The following is a 19,980-nucleotide window of genomic DNA, read 5'->3' on the forward strand; positions in this document are numbered from 1 at the left end:
ATCAATTGCCAAGCTGCCAACTCTGTGTGGATGGTTGCCAATTAGTATACATAAAAATTATGTTTAGAATACTTTTTAATAATTTGGTTGCCAACAAAATAAACACAACCAACATGATCTGTGTTTCAAATAATTGAATTCAGAGGGTTCTCATATGAGTAGCTCTATTTTAAATGAAAAACCAATTCTTTTGCTTGATGCTGTAGTAAGTTTTTTTTTTTAATGAGACAAGGACTGTGAGATTAAGTCAGAAAACAACAGTAGGCTATTCAAATAGTAACACTGAAAGCAATCTATATTGGTGAGATTATGACTTACATTTTTTGGTGTGTTTTTTACATAGTGCCATACATGATATATGTGATTTTTTATATGTGAACTGGGAAAACACAAATTTACTCTGTATTTTGTAGTTTTAACTAGTACAAGCAGCAATAAAAGAAATTGTCTCTTCTTATAATTATTTATTTTAAATAATAGCATGTTATGTAATACTGGTACTAAATATTTAAAAACGATGTACACCTTATTAAAAATGTGCAAACAGCTGTAGCAAACCCTGTGAATCTCATTCCTTCATTCGCCTGTTCACCAAGCATTCACAGTGTGCTACCAAGTGCTAGATGCTGCCTTCGCCACTGGAGATGGGGGGAAGGGGAATACCACATAACGTAACTTCTGTTCTCACGAGGCTTAAATTCTAAAGGGTTAGAAAGACAATAAACAAATAAGGAAATTAATATGCGATCTAACAAATGTGAGGCAGAAAATAACAGTAAGTTCTAAGGGGCAAAAGGTGGTAAGAAATGTCATACTGAATTCGTCAAAACAGCAACGCTGGTGAGTGCCCGTGGAGCAGGCACACAAGTGAAGTGAGGAATGAGTTCATAAAACCCCTGAGCAAAGACAGTTCCAGGCAGTGAGAACAAAACCCAAAATGTCTAGAACATTCTAATAACCCAGGCTTTTTCAAAAATATTGGAGGCTCTCCTGTAGCTTAAGTTCTCTCTTTTCTACTAAGCCTCTTTGACTACCCAAATCCTAGTGACCTGCTCCCTGAACAGAAGAATTTAACTTGTCACTTAATACAACTACACGCTGCTCTGTTGTGTTTTGGGGCAGGGTGAGTCTGTTATCCTCAACTGTAAACCTAAGGACAAGGACCACACTTTGTGCTATTTCCGACACCAACTCCCTGTCTTCAACCTGTATGTGCTGGTGTTGATCATGTTAGAATCTTAATAAAGTTATTTGATTAACCAAAGGCTGTGTATGCAAAATTATTTGCAAATTAAAGTTTTTAATGGGAAATGTTTCCTTGTTAGGATACTCTGGGTGTGGAATAGAATCACTGTCAGGATTTCACATGTTCATTTGCAACTGTACCCACTCACCCCTACATATATAAAAAATTACTTAAAAGGAGGAAAAGATAACAAATAAGGAGATATATTAAAAGGCTTTATTCACAATAGAGAAATTTTACAAATATAGTTTTTAAAAATTACATGTCAATCTATTATGTTTCCCATAACATTAAAGATTTATAGAAAGTTGGACATGGCAGAATGGACTTTTGCACAAATCAAAAACATTCATCGTAAAGAATGGGTAATATAGCTGGAGGAGTTATGACAACCATCGAGTCCTATACACTACCATAGAACTTGTATGTGTAATACTAATCGTACAAAGTATACCAAAAACATACATAGAAAGAGAAAATTAAGTGCTAATTTAATTATTCACCTTTGAGGTGAAATTGCTGAAAATGAATGAAAGACAGTGACTACTTAAGGACTTCAGGTGTTTAAAACAATTAACACAAAATATAACTTTAATTAAATTATATCACCATAATATTAAATTCTTGTTTTTGGTGTTTGGGACTTATGTGAAGAAAATCCGAGTTCTAGAACTGAAAAAAGCTTTATTCTTGCCATGGGCAGAACAACACGCAGTACGATCTTTCGCCCATTTAAACCTGGACACATCATAGAGCAGCATGTACATAAACCTGGTATTAAAATCCCTTCTGCTGCAGAAACACGTATCAGCTTGTGCTCTTTCAAATCAAATTTAAGAGCAAAGAAAAGAAATGAACTTGGATTGTTAGTCCAAGGACATTTATATAAAAATTATAATCTAAATACATATGGTCCCTTTTAGCAATAATCTTTTATATTTTGCCTTTAAGTCCTGGAAAAAAGAGCTTTCACTATCCATTCATTTCGAAGGGGAGCTGAAGATATGAGTGGAAGATATTCCGGGTCTCAAAACACATTAGCATGGCAATAATGATGTATTAACAGATATTTTTCATTTACTAATTTTATTAATTTATTCTTTGACATATATTTTGTATAGCAATGTACAATACAAGAGCAGGTCACATGTGAGGTTCCTTTCAGACAAAGGAAATCTTTTGAAACACTTTAAAAAACTGAAATAGCTAAAACAATGAAGTATGTAGAGGTCTGAGAAAATAACTGTCTTAAAAATATTAAGTTGAACCATATGAAATTGCTGACATTGGATAGTTTTTAAACTATAACTGCAGCAATTTCATATGCTTCAGCTTAGTCCATGGGATTGCACTGATCTATTTGACCACTTAGGTTGAATACGGTCAAATTAAAGTCTTTGTACCTCAGAATATACATCATCAAATTAGCCCTTTCATGGGGGAAAAAAAAATTAATGACCCAATAGAAGAAAACACAAGGTATCACTAAATCTATCGAATCTATTCCTGGGAAAACCACTCATATCTCAAAACAATGCTTTGGAAGAGCCATATAATTATTCTGATCTGTTATAGGACTGCGAGGGATTGGGAGCATCCATTCCTATATATTCCTTCTAAACTGGGATATCTCTGTTGAATTTAACCAGACAAAAGAGTCTATATTTTTATTTGATCTAAAAGTTTATTAGATTTTCCTTAATTAATCATGAATAGATACATTGGTAAAGCTTCTTTCAGAGTTAAATCCTGCTTTCATAAACTGAAATGAAATAACTTATTACATTTGAGAAAGGGCCCTTGGAAAAATCTGATCAACATGTAATGCTTTCTTCAAGAAAAAAAAATTAAAGATGAAATGCAAATTAAAAACCACGTGAAATATTCACCCTCTCTTTAGTGAGAACCAATTCTTCATGTATTCAGTATAAAAGTAAAAGCTAACACACTGAGCGTGACACTATTTCCCTTTACAAAAGATAATTCAGTAATAGCAGAAATCTGTAAAACCTGAAAGCTCACTTTGCTGTGTGACGGTGAATGGGAGAAATTAACCAGTACATGATCCAGAAATGACACAGGACATTTAAAGTGAAGTTTGAGAACTAATTCACAAATTAGTAAACACTAATATAATTCACCAACAAAAATACATTGCACTCAGTATGAGATGATCCTTTTGGGATGATTCTATTTTGAATTAAAATATAAGTGAAGTATTTTAGAAGACGTTCTATCAAATAATGATAGACCCGCATAAGAAGGCTGTCACAGTTATAAGATTTGTCTCTGGTGGATAGACAAACTATATTAACATGAAATTGAAAAGAAAAAAGCTTTTTTAATATTAATTTATTATTATGGCTTTTTGCAACATGGCAAAACATTACAGCTTAAAGCAGACATCATCTCCTCATGGAGGAGGATAAAGTTTTGCAGTCAAATCAAAATTATAATTAAGAGGTCTCTGGTATACCGTTCTATTCAGTTTAATAAAAACAATACCACACCTTCATGAACTCCAGAGATAATAGATTACATAAAATGAAAAAAATCTGTGATCTACTGGCTGAATAATAAAGGGTGTGATAAGGAATTGAAGTCCATCTAAGCCTATGATAATAAACATAAAAAGACTGCAAAACAATTTTAGAGCTCAGAATAATCACAGACCTAGTAATAAAAATTCATCATGTGCCTGAATACCAGAAAAGGAAGTATTAAGGTATGCAGTGATGGGAATGGAGCAGAGTAAAATGTAAAATGTCTTTTTATTTCTCATTGACTTCAACTTCCTTTTTATTTGTACGGAGTATAGGGAGAAGATGTGCCTCGGTATTGAAGATCCAATGTTCCAGTGGAAGTAGATCGTCATCAGAAAATATTAAGTACAAATATCTGGAGAGAGAAACATGAGTATATGAGGCAGTAAAACCAGAAAGATACAGCAAAGCTACATCAATGTCTCTACTCATCTTACGGGGAACCATGGACGAGAGTCAAGGACAGCAAAACCCTGAGGAAACAGTCACTAATGCAGAGCGCAGGAGCTGCTCTGTGCTGTGTTCCTAGTGGACGAGCAGTGTCAAGTTACCAGACTCACACACACAGTGACTGAAAGCAAACACGCAGTCCCTGCCACATGTGGAGAGTGGCAAGTCAGAGGCAGTCATACTTGATAGTGTCTGAAGGTGTTCAAGATAAAGACACCTACGAAGATCTGTTCAGCTCCCTCAGCCGCATACTTTCAGAATAATTTCTACTTACTTTAGTGTCTCTGCCAAGAAGAAACTCTGCTGCACGTCATCGTAACTGTCATGTTTGAGGTAAACGTCCCTGAGGCCTGAATAGCCCCCGTTCACCCTGCAGTGACTTTCCAGCGCCTAAACACGAAGAAGAGGGGCAAATGGTCACAAGTCAGTCAACTGAATGTGATTCATTTTTATTACTAGATTGTCAGGTTCAAACAAAATAAGGATCTGAATTGAATTGATAGATTACAACAGTTTTAGGTGGAAATTAAAGAACCTATAAAATGTGAATGCAAATAAAGTATGAAAACTTAAAGGATATATGGATAAAATATCTTTTCACCTAATTGGACAGACTTCTACACTGAGTTTTGCAATAATTTTTCAGTAATTTTTACCATTTGCTCCTATGACCTGGAACAGGGTTCATCAAACTACCCACCACCGGCTGAATCCTGTCTGCTATTTTGGTAAAGTGTTACTGACTCACAGCCATACTCATTTGTTTACATGTTGTCTGTGGCTGTTTCTTTGCTACAGTGACAGCTGAGCAGTTGAGCATGGCCCCAAACCTAATTCTCTTCAGCCCTCATAGAAAACATTTGCTGACCCCTGGCCCAGGAAGATTACTCATGTCAGATGGGGTTATAAACCACTGGTAAAGAAAGTGTGCTGGACCAAAACCAGCTGCTGCTATAATCAGAATGTCTTATTGCTTAAAAATTGATGGTGGGACACTAATTAGTGATATAGGGGACAGATATAAGAAGGTGGAAAGCGGTGAGACAAATGTGGCTGGTATTTATTTCTAAAATACATTTTCCTTTTCTTTAGTCTGGGATGGGAGGAGATGGAATGGATCCACTGCTAACTGTCTACAGAGAAAGGATCCTACATTCCTGTAGTTGTCCTACCATAACAAGTATTTGGAAAAAGAGATGGACTGGGTAGCGTGGGAATAAATGTTTAGGGGACAATAACTTGCCTTCTACATTGTCTGCTGCCACTAAGTTGACTGCTCTTTGCTTTTGAAATTACACTGGCTGCTTAGCTAGTTACCAGGCCTAGTCGTCTATGAAAAAGTTATGTCCTACTCACCACATCCTGTTAATCCTATTAACCGTATGGTCACATAAAAATCCTCACCTGAAACCTGGTTCTAATTCATAGAATGTGGACCAAAAAAATAAACTTCAAGACTGCAAAACCTAATATTTATAACGAAATGAAGAAAATATAGAAAACATTAACAGGATAAAGTTATTCTTAGGTTCTCATGTCATTTAAAATTTTTCAGTTTACTCTTATGAATCATAACCCCGCCCCTTTTTATGTGCATAATTATATTCTCCCATTTAGCCCAACTACTGAAAAGATGGAGAACATAGACCTTGTCTTATTAGTTGAGAAAAATCTTTATTGGCTAGAAAAGAATTTTGGAGGACAATATGCCTGTGAGAATGCAGAGTCCAGACGAGAGAGAAGGCGAATCCCGTGAGCAGGGACACAGGGCTGAGCTCAGCCTCCGTCTGCAGGTGCAGATGCAGGCAATGAGGACGTGGATTTTGCACACGAGGGCCGGAGGGCAGAAGTACCACAGCCCTCGGCCACAAGTTGAAGCATTTAATTACCAGGTTAAAGAAAATCTAACTGGCAGGCTACATGAATAAAGAAAATGTTTCATGATTTGGTATTTTTTAAAAAGCCTCAGGGATAATAAGATCAACTTAAAAAAAAAAAAAAGAGCTTTGATTATATTCTGAGTTGCAGACAATGAGCCAAGTGGAAAAGCCTGCAGAAAAGAACTTTCAGGTCCAAATGTTTTTCTCCTTCCTTCCTTTTTTGATCCAAGTTCCTTTTGATAAAAAATCGAATACTAGACTTACTGGAGTAGATTAAAAATTATTTGTAAAAAGGAGAAAAAGAAAAAATTGAGATTTAGAAGAAATAGGCAAGTTTATTATTATGTAACATACTGAAATCTTATTCCAGACATTTCCTAAAAAAATAATTTAACTACAAAATTTTTTTTGGTTTTCCTGTTGAAGTTCTTTGGAGATAACATAATACGAATGCCAGGCCGCCCTTGCTCCCATAGAAATTTCTATAAGCTCCTTCTTTTGTTATAGAAAAAGAGTTACTTGGGGGGGTTGGCAAGGCCTAAAGTGTTTCCTCTTTTCAGTTCACCCATTTGTTCTTTTCCTCCATAGTCCTCATACAGCAAGCCACAGTGGTTCAGAACACAACCCAGACTTGCTATCTGTGGCCTCAGCGCTTCCTGGACCCAGGCAGTATTCCTTGGTCAATATGGGGTTGCTGTCCCAACACAACAAGATGAAGACACAGTCAGAATAGAACTGGGGGCTGTCAGAGGTCCAGAGAGGCCTAGCTTCTTTTGTTTTCTTCAGGCTCTTGGTAAATTAAAAACAAAACAAAAGGAAAAGTGCTAAAGATGCATTTTAAATTTTCAAAAAATGAAAAACCTTCATGTCAAGTCTAAATTTTAGAACTTTAGGTAGGTAAAGCTGGGGATACGCAGCTCTCCTGGGCCCCTAGCACAGGCTCTCGTTTTACAGAGTCTCAGCAGTGGAAGGATGTACCTACAGCAGAGTCTGATCAGAGCACCGTTTCACTACAGTCTATTTTTGGGACTCAGCCTCTGGGCATGGAGCTCACCCTGATTTTAGTAAATGCTTACATTACTTACTGTAAGTGTCTATGTGTGACTGGGATGTGCTAATAGCGAAGAAAAGGATAGGAGGATGTTTACAGTGACTGGAGTTCTAAACAAAACACACCTGACTCCAAGTGACTGTGCATTTTTGGAGGGGGGGAGAAGGGTAAGAGAATAGTGGGCAGCATGAGTTAAATCATAAGTCAGGGAGCATCACTGCGAGAACAGAAAAGCATTGTCTATCTACCGGGTTAGAAAGAGCTGACCAGTGAGGATTTCCAAAGTGGATCCTGGGAACAGCACTAACAACAAGGCTAACAGGTTGAGTGTGGTCTGAGCACCCGTCTAAATGAACATATCAGGGTCTGAGAACAGGGATACATCCTGGGGAGGAAGATGCCGGAACTGGGAAGACAAATCATTCTCTGAGAGTCGGAATGTCCACATGGAAAAGGTGAACTTCAGGGCACTAGAGAAAAACGTGTGTGCAAACAAAGAAATGAACATCCCTACATAAGGCTTATCCACAGCTGTGGTCCAGGGGAGATGAGACAGGTGAGTCAGAAGCTAGGAAAATTCCTTGGCAAGTGGAATAGGAAAACTGAGACAAGAGTTGAACAAACTGGCTGAGTAATTTACAGCCAGATACAAAAAGGTCACCTGTCTAGAGATAACATCTAGGCCTCAGTGTATTTCAGCTCCAGGCCCAGAAAAGCAGCAAAACTAGGTGGTCAACACTAGGACAAAATGCAATGACTAATGATCCCTGGCACTGGCCAATCAGCAGCGACCATGACCCTAAAAGGACACACCTGGAAAACTGATCAAATTCTGCTGCAACCCTCCCCTAAGATTCCCTAAGGCAAGAAAGAGAAAAAAGCCTCAAGACAAAGGGCCCAGCCTTCCATCTCCCCAGAGCCCCAGCCATTCCCTTTGCCTTCTTCTTCCCCGACAGGCACCTGGCAGCTAAACTCTAAGGCAATAGGAAGCCCCTAGCTTGTCCGAGGCTAACCCCCTGATTCTGCCCCCAGGGCCCTCTTATCTCTGACTTCCCAGTGAGCTAAGGCAGCCCAGCCTAGGCTCTCCTGTTGCTTCTTCTATGCTAAGCCCTTCCTTGTTCTACTGTCCCCAGCTTTAATAAACACATCCTCATAGTCACCTGGACTTGTGTTGTGAAATGTTTCCTAGGCAAAGGCAAGAATCTACACACTACAGCTGGCCCTAGGCAGTCCTGCTCAGAGCCAAGTCCCTGTCCAGTAACAGAGACACTATATAACCTACACATAACTAACCTATACTTGTAGCCATTACACAATCTATATTTACATGCATGCATGTGAACATATACGTGTAATTTATAGTACAAGTTTTATCAGAATATTAATTATACATGTTTAATTGGGAGGCATTCAATAAAGTTATTCATGACATTATTGAGCAAAAGCAAAAGAACCATCCAGGTAGGTGTTTTTTTCTGGTAGGTCAGTTCCCAAGTGCTTGAACACCAGTGATTAATGGCTTGCTGGTAACCTGTGGAGGAGGTCTCCAGGAAGACTGGGATAGTGACCCATTCAGCGCTGGATTATATGCCTTCATATCTTGTTTGACACTCTTAAGTAATGTAGTTAAGACATGGAGAGCAGGTTCATCAAGCGTATCACTGAAAGAAGGCTGGGAAGGGAGGGCCTGTTAGGAGATGGGAAGATGGCTGACTAACCCTTTATAAATTGTGAGTATGGGTGTAAACAAGCAGGGAACAAAAGAGATGTCTCAACGGTAGTTAATGTAGTAGTTCATATCATTTGACCATAACGTCGATGTAAGCCAGGGGCTTTCTACATTTACCAAAAGAACAAGTTGGGCCATAGGCTGTAGCAAATAGCACTCAGAAGAGAGGTTCTTGAGTCACACGCTCAGCCCTGGAAAATCACAGCTGGAAACCATGTTTTGAGAAGGTGGAGGAAAGGAATGAATGAGGGAAGAAACCATCTGCGGAAAGCGCTGTCTTCAGACAACTGAAGTGTACGAGAGAGGGGATTGGTTTTCAGTTACCTTACAGCACAGAACACCATAAGTTCTGGTTTTAAAAGGAGTAACTTTCTAATGTTTTTGGCCACTAAAAATTAACATGAATTACATTATTAGTAGCACATTCCTTTTTGTTACAAAGTCCTTGAATTGATGAAGAATAGCTACCCAGCAAAGATATATGTAGAAGAGTCTTTCCTTTGAGTGGAATCGGGACTAGGTGATTTTAAAGGTCCCACATGTTTCAGTTTGGGTTCTACAAACAGAGCACAAGCCCAGGGCTGGATGCAGGAAATTTGGGGGGAAGGTGATATCAGGAAGTGGGGAGAGTGAAACAGGGAAGGGAGAAGAGCCAGTGAAATATGTTGAGTGGCTTGCAGCCGTGTGCAACAGGGGCTCACTGCTGCTGGAAACCCTCCGAGGAACTGCGCAGGACACATCGCAGAATTCTTCTTCAAGGGAAGCCTGGGATCGCTATCTGTTCCACTCCAATATCTCATGGGCTGAGGGCTGCCCCCTGGGACCAGGAACTCTCCCATACTTCCCAGACCTTCGCCAGCTGCCGGGAAGAAGCTCTGAGTCAGGGCAGCTGAGAAGCACAGGCACTGGAGATAATGCTGCCAGCAGTGAGGGCGTCGCCCCCTGCAGCAGCAGCTGCTGCAGCACAGCGGCTGAAGGGGTGCGGCACAGCAAGAAAGCGTGGCCGCCACACCTCCCTAATCTGATTTCTGTGCCTCAGAAAAGGCTCGATCCCCCAGCACGTCTCCCTCTCCACTACATCGCAGCAGTCCTAGAAGTTACTAGTGGCAAAAACAGGGGCGTCCCTGTGTTGGGACACAGTGAAACAATTTCACATCATAGTCTGCATTAAAAGCTGGCAACAGATAGAATTCCTAACTCATCGAATCAACCTTTCTGCTTCACACACACTACCCTGAAGAACCAAGCAAATCAAAGCTTCCTGCCCATATGGCACAGGTGGCACACACAAGGCCTGTGGGCCAAATCCTGCCCTCCACCTTGTTTCTGCCCCGTGGCAGCGCTGAGCTCCTTGCCCCTAGTTAAGGAGTAGTTACACTTATACAGTCCTAAAATGACATTCGGCCCTTTGAAGGCAACCGCGAGGCTGATGTGGCCCCTGGTGAAAATGAGTTTGACACCCCTGCTATGGCAACAGAGATTCACTCACTTTCCATTTTTGACCAGTTCTGTCATACATCTTTCACATTGTAACATCTCTAACATTGTCATGTCATAATTTAGTTGGTAGTGTTACACTTTCTTAATGGTATATAAAATAATGGGTTTTTTAAATCAATTATGGTGTTTTCGATTTGATGAAATACGTTATTCTTGCTATTTTTAATTGAAACTGACATTTGCAAGGTGGGTACTAGCCTTAATTCCTTTGCTAGCCTATTTGAAGACCAAAATAATTCCCTATCGTCAGAACTTTGATGAACTATAATTTTAATACATTTTTTCAGAGAAAAAAAATTTAAAGAAGTTGAAATTACTATTGACTAAATGTAATTAGAAAACTTTGCAAAAAATAAAAAGAAGAGGCCTAAAGAATCTATTACTTACAATGACTGATGACGAGTGATAATATGCACTAAATGAACAAGGCAATAAGCAAGATTCATTAATGGCTTCTAAGATATTAAATTTCACACAAAGGCATATTCATCTCAGATTTCCTGAGAGATGTTACTCCTAATAGACTGCTTTTAAAGACAGCTAACTTTTCTAACAAAGAGTGCTAGAATGTAAGAGAGTATAATTAAAGCGTTTGCTTGTTTCTATCCCCTGAATCTCCTCCCACTCCTTTCAGAATAATAGCTCTTAAAATTAGACACTGTTTGGTGCACACCCTGGAGGGCGCCTCCACTGGCATCCAGCACACCTCCATTAGCTTCGGAAGACGATACACCACATTCAGCAGGAAGAGACCCAAGAGGTGACAAAGAATCAAAACAGCATACTTACAGATATTCAGAGAAACCCGAGACTAGTGAGGGAATATTCTTGCAGAAAGTAGTTTTTCTACAGGTTCTTTTAAAAACTAAGTAGCTAATTTAACCTAAGTAAAAGCATATACTGTATTATCATTTCCGTGGCCAAAGACTAAGAAAAAAAAATACATAGTGGTTTCTTAAAACCAACAACAGGCAGCGGGGACTATCCCTGAGTTGCTTACAACCCTTTGTGGAATTAAATGGTCATCACTTCCACAGTTGTGGGAACTTAATTTTATAATATGCCATTCTAGATATCTCCTTCAATATCAAAGTGTGTGTGTGTATATATAGTTATATTAAGCACATATATATATGCTTTATATATATATATACACACATAAATATATATATAGTTATAGTTATATTAAACAAAGCTGAAGCCAGAGATACAGGATGACTTAACTGACAACACTCAGTCCTGAATGAAAAAAAAGTCTGGTCAAAGCTTTAAAAATTATAGAAAAGTTGGTATGATGAATTTATAGGTACCACTGCACATTTTTTTTCTGAGACATTTATCTGTAACAAATATAAGCAAATTAAAATGTCACCTCTACAGCTTCCCAGGCCCATTTCCTGTACTTTGGATCATGAGTCAGTCGCCACATGTACATGTAAGTCTCAACCACTTCTGGCCGTAGGATGTAGTATTTTTCGTTCTGCCTTGTAGCAATGGCTTCAACACCGCCATCGAATCTGAAGGCTTCTGGTCCCAGTTTCACATCTGCAGAATAAGCAACGGTTGACAAAGGTTATTGTCCTGGGTAATGTTTAAGTGTCTACAACGTAACTGAAACTAAGAAAGTACTTCACAACATTCAAGAATGATGCCAAATCATTTTAAAGAATAGTTATAAACATCAGATAGTAAATAATATTCAATATGCTTTTCAAGTTTAGTCATCCCAAAGACTGCATTTGAGAAAATGTTACTGATTCTTCATTTTCTTTCACTTAATCACCATTTATGGAGCACCCACTGCGTAGGTGCAAGGCACCACCAAAGACCTTCTAAGCTAGCGAGAAAATCAGTCATTCTAAATTTTAAGTCATTACATCATGAAAGGTTATTTCATGTTTGTGCTTCAAACCCTATTTTAAAAGGAGGAAGCCAGACTGAAAATCTATTTCCTGGAGACACTGGGAAGATTAATAATGGTTTCCATGTAAATACACTAAGCTTCTTTTGCACTGGGACAGAAACTTGTATCCAATGTTACTTACCTAAAATAAGGTAAAAAAATTAGACCGGCTTAATGTTGTATGGTTTGGATTTCTGTTTCTTGGCAAACTAAAAGTAAATATTTTTATGTAGAAACCCAGTGTCTTTTAAAATGAAAGTACAAATTCCTTTAAGGTATTTATCATGATTTGGTCCAGTGGATATATTTTTGCGGGCAGCAATGACAAAGTTCCTTACTGAATGAAATGAAAGCATGTGGCAATAGATTGTAAGTGAAGAATAACAAGTACTCACACGTGCGATTATAGGATTCGTGACAGGTACGGGCAATCTCGGCCCCCAGTTGAAGGTAGTGCTGGGTCCGGTCTGCGGGGGCGTCGTCGGCCCCAAGTGCAAACATGCCGCCAGCAAAGCAGGTCAGGTGGCCCATCTTGTGTTCTAGGAGGCCCCCTTTCCACTCTGCAATGTACGTCAGTCCCCTACTGGACTTGCGGATCAAGTGAGTCTCAATTGCCTGAAAACAGCACTTATTTTCAGCATTTGTAATCTCTTTTCAAATTTATACTAAAAACATCCCCCCCAACATTAAAAGAAAAATAATGTAACATTCACAATTTGAATCTGGTGTTACGACTCCACTTCAGACTCAAACTTTATGTGATTTCTTTCTGCATTCTTCCTCTACTCTATGCCTTATTAGTTTGGTGACTTACAAAGAACCTCGTGGGGCCAGTCCGGTGGGTTTTGCATGGCTCTGTGATCAAACACTGGTAGTCCACGCACCTAAAACGCTGTCCCCTTCTCCCAGACAGGCTACTGCTGGAGTGGGGATGGCTGGTCGAGCACATTTCCATTTTCAGAAATGGGAAAACAACACAAAGCACAGGCCCTGCCATGGATGAACATCAGAGCACATTTGTGTATGAAATGCAGGCCGGGGGTATCGCCCTTTTTTTGCTCTGTCGGGTTTCAAGGTGTAACAAAACAGAGCGGGGGAAGGGCCTGTTCTTTACTCGGATTGCTTGGCTTCAAATCCCAGCTTTGATAAGCTTTTTTCTATCTGTGAACTTTGTGAGTAATTTGCTTACTATATCCCTAAACCTCAGTATTCTTTTCATGAAATGGGAATAGCAGCATCTGCTGAGAAAACCCTGTAGCATTTTGTTTATAAAGTGGCTAGTGTGTGACTAGCCCTCAGTAAAGGTCATTTATCACATCATTCATACCCCCATTTGGGTAACACTAGAATCAAGGCCTGCCCTCATAATTCTATTACAAAGCACATTAGTATACAATGGATAAATATTTCTAAAAAAGAATACAGATCTGTAAATTTGGGAGAAATGTTAACATTTACAAAAATTATTTATAAAACAGCTTTTATTTCTGCCCCAGGACTACTGATATTCTTTTAAAGTACCTAGAGAAAATAAAATAAGCCTTATATTTTAAAAAGCAAAAATTAAGTATGTTTGGAATTACTAACTTCCCATTACTGTAACAGGAAATGATCCCCTCGCCCCAATTACTTCATAGAGGAACAAGAGCTATGAGAATGCCTAGACCTATTACACTATTGTCAAAAAAGAGGGGTTTTTAGGACATTTGGGAATAGTAGACACAGATAAAACTTGTGATAAAGAAGAATAAATAAAAATGAATACACAGGCAGATAAAACTTACCCTACCTTTATTAGAAGTGAACAAATGAAACCAAGATGTAAGAAATAAATACACTACTGTGCTCATTAACTGTAGTTAAGCTAATTTTATTGATGATTTAGTTATTACATTAATATTTCATTCTTATTTAATGTAACTGAACAACTTAGCTATTTATGCTTCTCATAGTAGAAATTGTAATAAAGTCCTTTAGGCAGATACCTGTTCATCACCCGAGAAATTATTCTTTCTACAGAGCAAGAGTAATAGCTTTGGAGCATGGATTAGAGAAACATTAGAAAATAATACTACTGTATTATTTTTGGCATTATTCTGACCAAGTTGCTACTTCTCAAAATAAATTAGACAACCAAGTTCCAAGACCTTTAAAGCAACGTTTGTATGGCAATTAAAAAATGTAAATAAACACAGAGAAGGAAAACAGTCTTTAATGGCTCTAAAAAAAAAATGTGTCAAGTCTACAGAGAAGTGATTAGGAAAAACAGTCATATATTTTGTGATTTTTATCCTTGTATATTTGAAAAAAATCCATTTGGTGAAGCCTACAGAATCCTAATCATCTAATATGTACATCGCCCACACAGGTACCATTCATTCCAATGGACCTCTGGCAGGGTGGGCATCCATCGCTGTGGATGCGTAGTGTGGTCTCCAGCGGTGGCCACGATAGCCAATTAAAAGCCCAAGATATTTTCTCATTAAAACAGCCAAAGGAAACATACCACTCCAGGGTTAAACACTTTCTAAAATCCACTGGAAGCTAAAACTGATGAACTATGTATCTCCAGTAACTCAACTGTCCAGAACAGTGATGTAAAGGGTCCTTTCCTTGATGATGATGATCACTGTAAGTACCACTAGACAAAGAATCTTCGCTACGCAAGGCACGGCTACTTCTCACAAGCAGAAGTTTAAGTGCTTTAGCTTTGCTTTCTAAGTTGAATGCACAACGTATTGAAAATGTTTTTACTATTAAGAGAAACAGGAAACATTTTGACTTCAATTGTTCTTAATGGATTTTCCTGTCAATGGTTTGCCTAAATACAGTATGTTAAAAGCTGTGTGGGTATACCTCTCACAGTTCTAGAAACTGAGGGAAAACAATACTTCAAAGAATATTTTAAAGTTGCTTTTCCTGGAACATCAGGTCTTAGAGGGCCGAGATCAAAATAATTAAAATGTCTGCCAGGGTAGTAATTAAAAAATGATGTAACGGAAACCATACTGTAAGTATGGAGAACTCCCTAGGTTAAAACCTAAACCTCACAGAAATGAAAAAAAAAATTGTGAAAGGCCATGTGGACCATATCTTAGCAGACTTCTGACGTTCATCACATTCCTTAATAAAGGCTGTGCTAAATGAAGGCCAGTGTTCTAACTAAGGTGTTCTGGTTCCCGTGTGTGAAATAGCAAGTTGTACCTGCTCTATTAGAGAAGCTCCCTATTGACCTTGAGAAGGGACCGATGTGATGTTTAATCTGGTCAACCAGAGCAAAGCAAGCTGCATTCGTATTTGAACAGATAAGTCAGCCCATGTCAAAATCAGCCAGACCTCTTCTAGGGAGACCAGTTTCAGAATAATGGCTTCAGTATTGGGATTCCAAATTTCCATTTTTTTCCTTGTATAAATTACTACTCTCAATTATAAAAAAAAATTAGGCAGTCAATAAAAAGGTCAATTTTCTGATGACTTAGCCATAGTTTTACATTACTTGAGATGCCTTGATAATAATTAATGTTAAAGTATATATAAACTACTTTTATTAATCATAAGGGTAATTGATTCTGTTACAAAATTTGTTGTGAAAAGTTGGGTACAAGTTCAAGTATTTTATATAAAATAATTTTCTTTTTTTTACTTTATTTACTTTCAAAATTTGTTTTCATTTCTGAAGGAGGCTTAATTTACTCTTACACTGACTATAGACTTTCCTAAGTAGTTTCTAACTGATCTTGCTAACTTACTGCCCAGAGAGAAATACTGACACTTAGTATGGAAATTACATTCACAAATAAGTCCATAGTGGTGAGGAATAGAGGAGCAGGGGTTGACACGGATTTTAGTTTGAATTTTGGTCTCACACTCAACCTCTCTGAAGGGCAGTTGTCTTATTTATAACAGAACTGCAATACAGTCTGCAATGCAAGGTGAACAATATCTAAACCACTGAGAGGAAACAAACTAACGTTTTAAAGTATGTCCCTAACACGCTACTTACCACACAGTATACAGTTCAACAAGTACTTTTTCCCTCTTATCGGTCCTCTATTTTACTTTATTTTTATTTTTTGATTTAATCTTTATTGTATTTTCCCCATTACCATGTAGCCCTCTTACGCTCCCCTCCTCTCAGCAGTCACCACGCTGTTGTCCACGTCCATGAGTCCACTTTCCTTTTTGCTCAACCCTCCACACCCCCACCTCCCCACACCCTTCCCTAGCTGTCAGTCCTCCATCTCAGACCTTTGGAAACTACTAATCATCGTTCCTTTAGTATCAGTTCGGTCAGTTCAGACTTCTATTTGAGAAGACTGTCCCTACAGCTCTGGAGATGCGTTCCCTTCGAATGGAGGTAGGCAGGAGGGTTGTCCATAATCTCGGGAAATTTTAACTTAGTCAATTTTCAGGACGTAAATTCAGGATTTTCCCTCTCCATAATTTTAATAGAGTCTAAGTACAGAAATCATGCTCACTGAAGAAAAATACCTTTTTTTCCCAGGTATGTGAACCTATTTTTTTTTTAGATATGTAAATCTTCACTGAGGTTTGAATCATGTAAAAAATGTAACTGCCCTCTTAGAACTAAATACATCAAGTATAATTATAGTTGTATTAGTAGATACTTTCTTCTACCTAACCGGGAATAATTTATAACCCATTCATGCAGTATTCTATTCTTTCCCTGCTAAAGCTTGAATACTATGTAAGTTACAAGTTGGAGTTGAGTGGCAAAGGTGATTTAAGTATTGGGTTTACCTGAACAGCATCAAAATACATCTTCTTAGCTTCCAGATCTGTCTTGTCAGACATTAACCATGCCTTTAGCAAATATTCATAAAAGCTGTCTCCGAGTCCTCCCACTGAGACGTGATCTGCAAGGGAGGGAAATGCATGTTAGAGTGATTCAGCCTTTAATTCAGATAATGCAGCAAAATCACATTAGCAAGCCAGGATGCGAAACCTCACATCAACTGCAACCCAACGTCACATTTAAATTCCAGCAAATCTCCTGTTTTCAGAAAGATGTTCTAAAATGAGCAGATATGCTATTAAGTAACGTGATATACTCTAAATAATTACCAAGCTACTTTTGTAAGCATGAGGATAAAAAACATATCATCTCCCCTAATTCCCAAAATCAGGTTCTCTAGTAAAAAATACCAAAACATTTCACAGTATATATTCAAATAAATTTTTAATTGCTTTAGCTCTCAATAATACACACATGTCAAAGTTTTGAGTATTAGCAAATCTTTTTAAAGAGTGGCTTGCAATAACACAAGAAGCTCTGCAGCTTCTTCTGGTTCATTATCATGACTACTATTAGCAGACGGGTTTTCTAGTGTTATCAGTCTGAAGGGTTCACATTCTCTGGTAGGGCTGGGAGAAAGAAGATAGGGCAGAACTGTTTCTTCCTTACACACCGTTTCAACAATCCTCTTCTGCTGCCACTGGTTATGCCAGGTCCACTACACACATTACCAACAACCTTGCAAATTGTAGGGTAGGTATCCTCATTAAAAGTGAGAGCACCACCCTGGCCAGTGTGGCTCCGTTGGTTGGCGCATTGTCCCCGTAACCGAGAGGTTGTGGGTTCGAGTTCTGGTGAGGGCACATGCGGGAGGCAACCAATCAATCCTTTCCTTTCTCATCGGTATTTCTCTTTCTTTCCCTTTCTCTCTCTCTGGAAGAATTGAAAAAATGTCCTCAGGTGAGGATAAAAAAATAAAATTTTTTAAAAAGTGAGAAAACTGACTACAGACTCTAAATGAGATTCTAACCTTGGTAATTGCCATTTGATTCAACCCACACGGAGTCTCACATTTGGATGGGCTTGAATTAACACTTTTATTTTTCAAGCATGTTTACCTACGAGAACAGATGCAGTCTATTTGACGTATCTTTTCCAGAATTCGCAGAGAACTTGAGCATTAATAAAGATGCACTTATTTTGGAAACCGCATTGAGTGGCTACTCGGTAAACCAGTGAACAACACAAAATTCTTCTAAGTCCGTCTCAGTAAGGACTGCATCTGTTCAAGCTAGAAGGGCTGTATTTTTAAATGATTAAGTATGTGATTTTATTATTAAGTCCAAAATTATATTGTAGTTTTAATTTTCATGTAAAATTAGTGCTTTTACAATTGTAGAGCTGGTTCTTAAAATAGCAATGTTTGAAGTAACCTTTATGGTTTCTAAATAAATCACCACAGAAACCTCTGACATTTAAAAATTAAATAGGCTGCGACCTATGTCATCAGTAATCAGCCCCGTTGTTATAAACATGATTGCAGGGGACAAATGCAAGATATGCACGGCAAAGCAAGCCACTGTCTGGTTCCTGTCAGAATAACTAGGACTAAGTGAAGTAATAGGAAATGAGGCCACGGCCCAGACAAGTCCTTCCGAGTTAAAGCAATGAGCATTGAAAACTAACAGCCAGAAGCAGCTTCATTTTCTTCCTCTTTGGGTTATGAATCTATAAGAAATGAAAGAAGCAAGTTTGGGCATTTGGTGATTTTTTAAAAGGGGGAAAGGATTACATATTGATACAGCTATTTCAATTAACTTTGGGAAGTGGTAGTTAATTTTCTATTCCTTTATTTCCTACCTATAAAATTTTCATATTTGGAAGGAATGAAAATTAAGGAACAGAGAGGAGCAACAAGAGAAAGTTCTTTCGAGGTTTTAGCAAATCACTCAATAAGATCCCCTTATGTCTGGATGACTATTTGTGTTGGCAACAGAGTCCTGTGTAAATAAATATCTTAGTGGATATAGAAGAGAACATGCCTGATTTTGTCAGCAGAAAAGGGCCGCCTATTTCTAGAAAGAACATATGTACTATTTTTATTCCCAAATGCTCTAAAGGTAACGTGTACTATAGTCACTCAAATATTACATTCTTTTCTGGAGGGGGTAATTTATTCTTTTCTCCCCAATAGAAATAGGTCCCATTGAAGATTCCTAATACTTAAAAAGAGAAAAAACAAAGCAAACAGCAAAATAATTAAGACAAAAAAATTCCATACTCAGTATCTTCAATTTTTAATTTTATAAACTTCATGTAGATCTAAACTTCTCTCCTCAAAGTGATCCCCCAATGATGTCGTGACACTATATGATAATTATTTTGTTTATTGACATGGAGCCTCATATCTGGCCTCAACAGCCACCAGATCTCTTTACAGTATCTGTGACCAGGACTAGATGCTGCCTCTTAGCCACAATTGAGGAGCAGGGGCAAACTTCAAAAAGAATAAATAGAACCACTGTTCAAAGCAGAGGCAGAAAGTCAGATTGGATACAGAGTGCATGAGCGTTCACAGATTTCAAGTAAACAAACACCTATGAGGTACATGATGGGTACATGAGGCACACGTGTTGGGTTAACAAAAACGACTAAGACAAAGTCACCGCCCTCAAAGGTTTTGGATCCCTAGGTGGATGGTTTTGTATGTAAATTGTTAGGAAAAGGGTTGTGACAGGACGGCACCCAAAGTGTAGGGATGGGGAGGAACAAGGGGGTGGGTAGAGGAGGAGTGGGTGCTCACAAATCCCAAACTGGGTCTTAAAGAAGAAGGCCTCCCAGAAGAAACGGCAATTGAGCCAGGCCTTGGTAGGGTCAGAGGAGTGGTGAAAGGGCTGAGGAAGCAGAACAAGCCCAGATCTG

The 19,980-nt window shown here is 38.4% G+C and overlaps 1 protein-coding gene across 2 annotated transcripts in view; it reads right to left on the reverse strand.

The window, feature by feature from the left end:
* Positions 1-1,448: 1,448 nt before the first annotated feature.
* MAN1A1 (mannosidase alpha class 1A member 1) overlaps positions 1,449-19,980 on the reverse strand; it is a 147,273-nt gene continuing 128,741 nt past the window's right edge. For both annotated transcript variants that reach the window (XM_024551843.3, XM_045188723.2), the window contains exons 9-13: positions 17,064-17,179; positions 12,698-12,917; positions 11,772-11,944; positions 4,514-4,629; positions 1,449-4,144 (exon numbers count right to left, since the gene is read on the reverse strand). In XM_024551843.3, the coding sequence (XP_024407611.2) occupies positions 4,018-4,144; positions 4,514-4,629; positions 11,772-11,944; positions 12,698-12,917; positions 17,064-17,179 (752 nt within the window). In that variant the 3' untranslated portion in view covers positions 1,449-4,017. The remainder of the gene's footprint in view (positions 4,145-4,513; positions 4,630-11,771; positions 11,945-12,697; positions 12,918-17,063; positions 17,180-19,980) is intronic.

Source organism: Desmodus rotundus, chromosome 11 (genome assembly GCF_022682495.2).
Source record: "Desmodus rotundus isolate HL8 chromosome 11, HLdesRot8A.1, whole genome shotgun sequence".
Classification (NCBI taxonomy): Eukaryota; Metazoa; Chordata; class Mammalia; order Chiroptera; family Phyllostomidae; genus Desmodus; species Desmodus rotundus.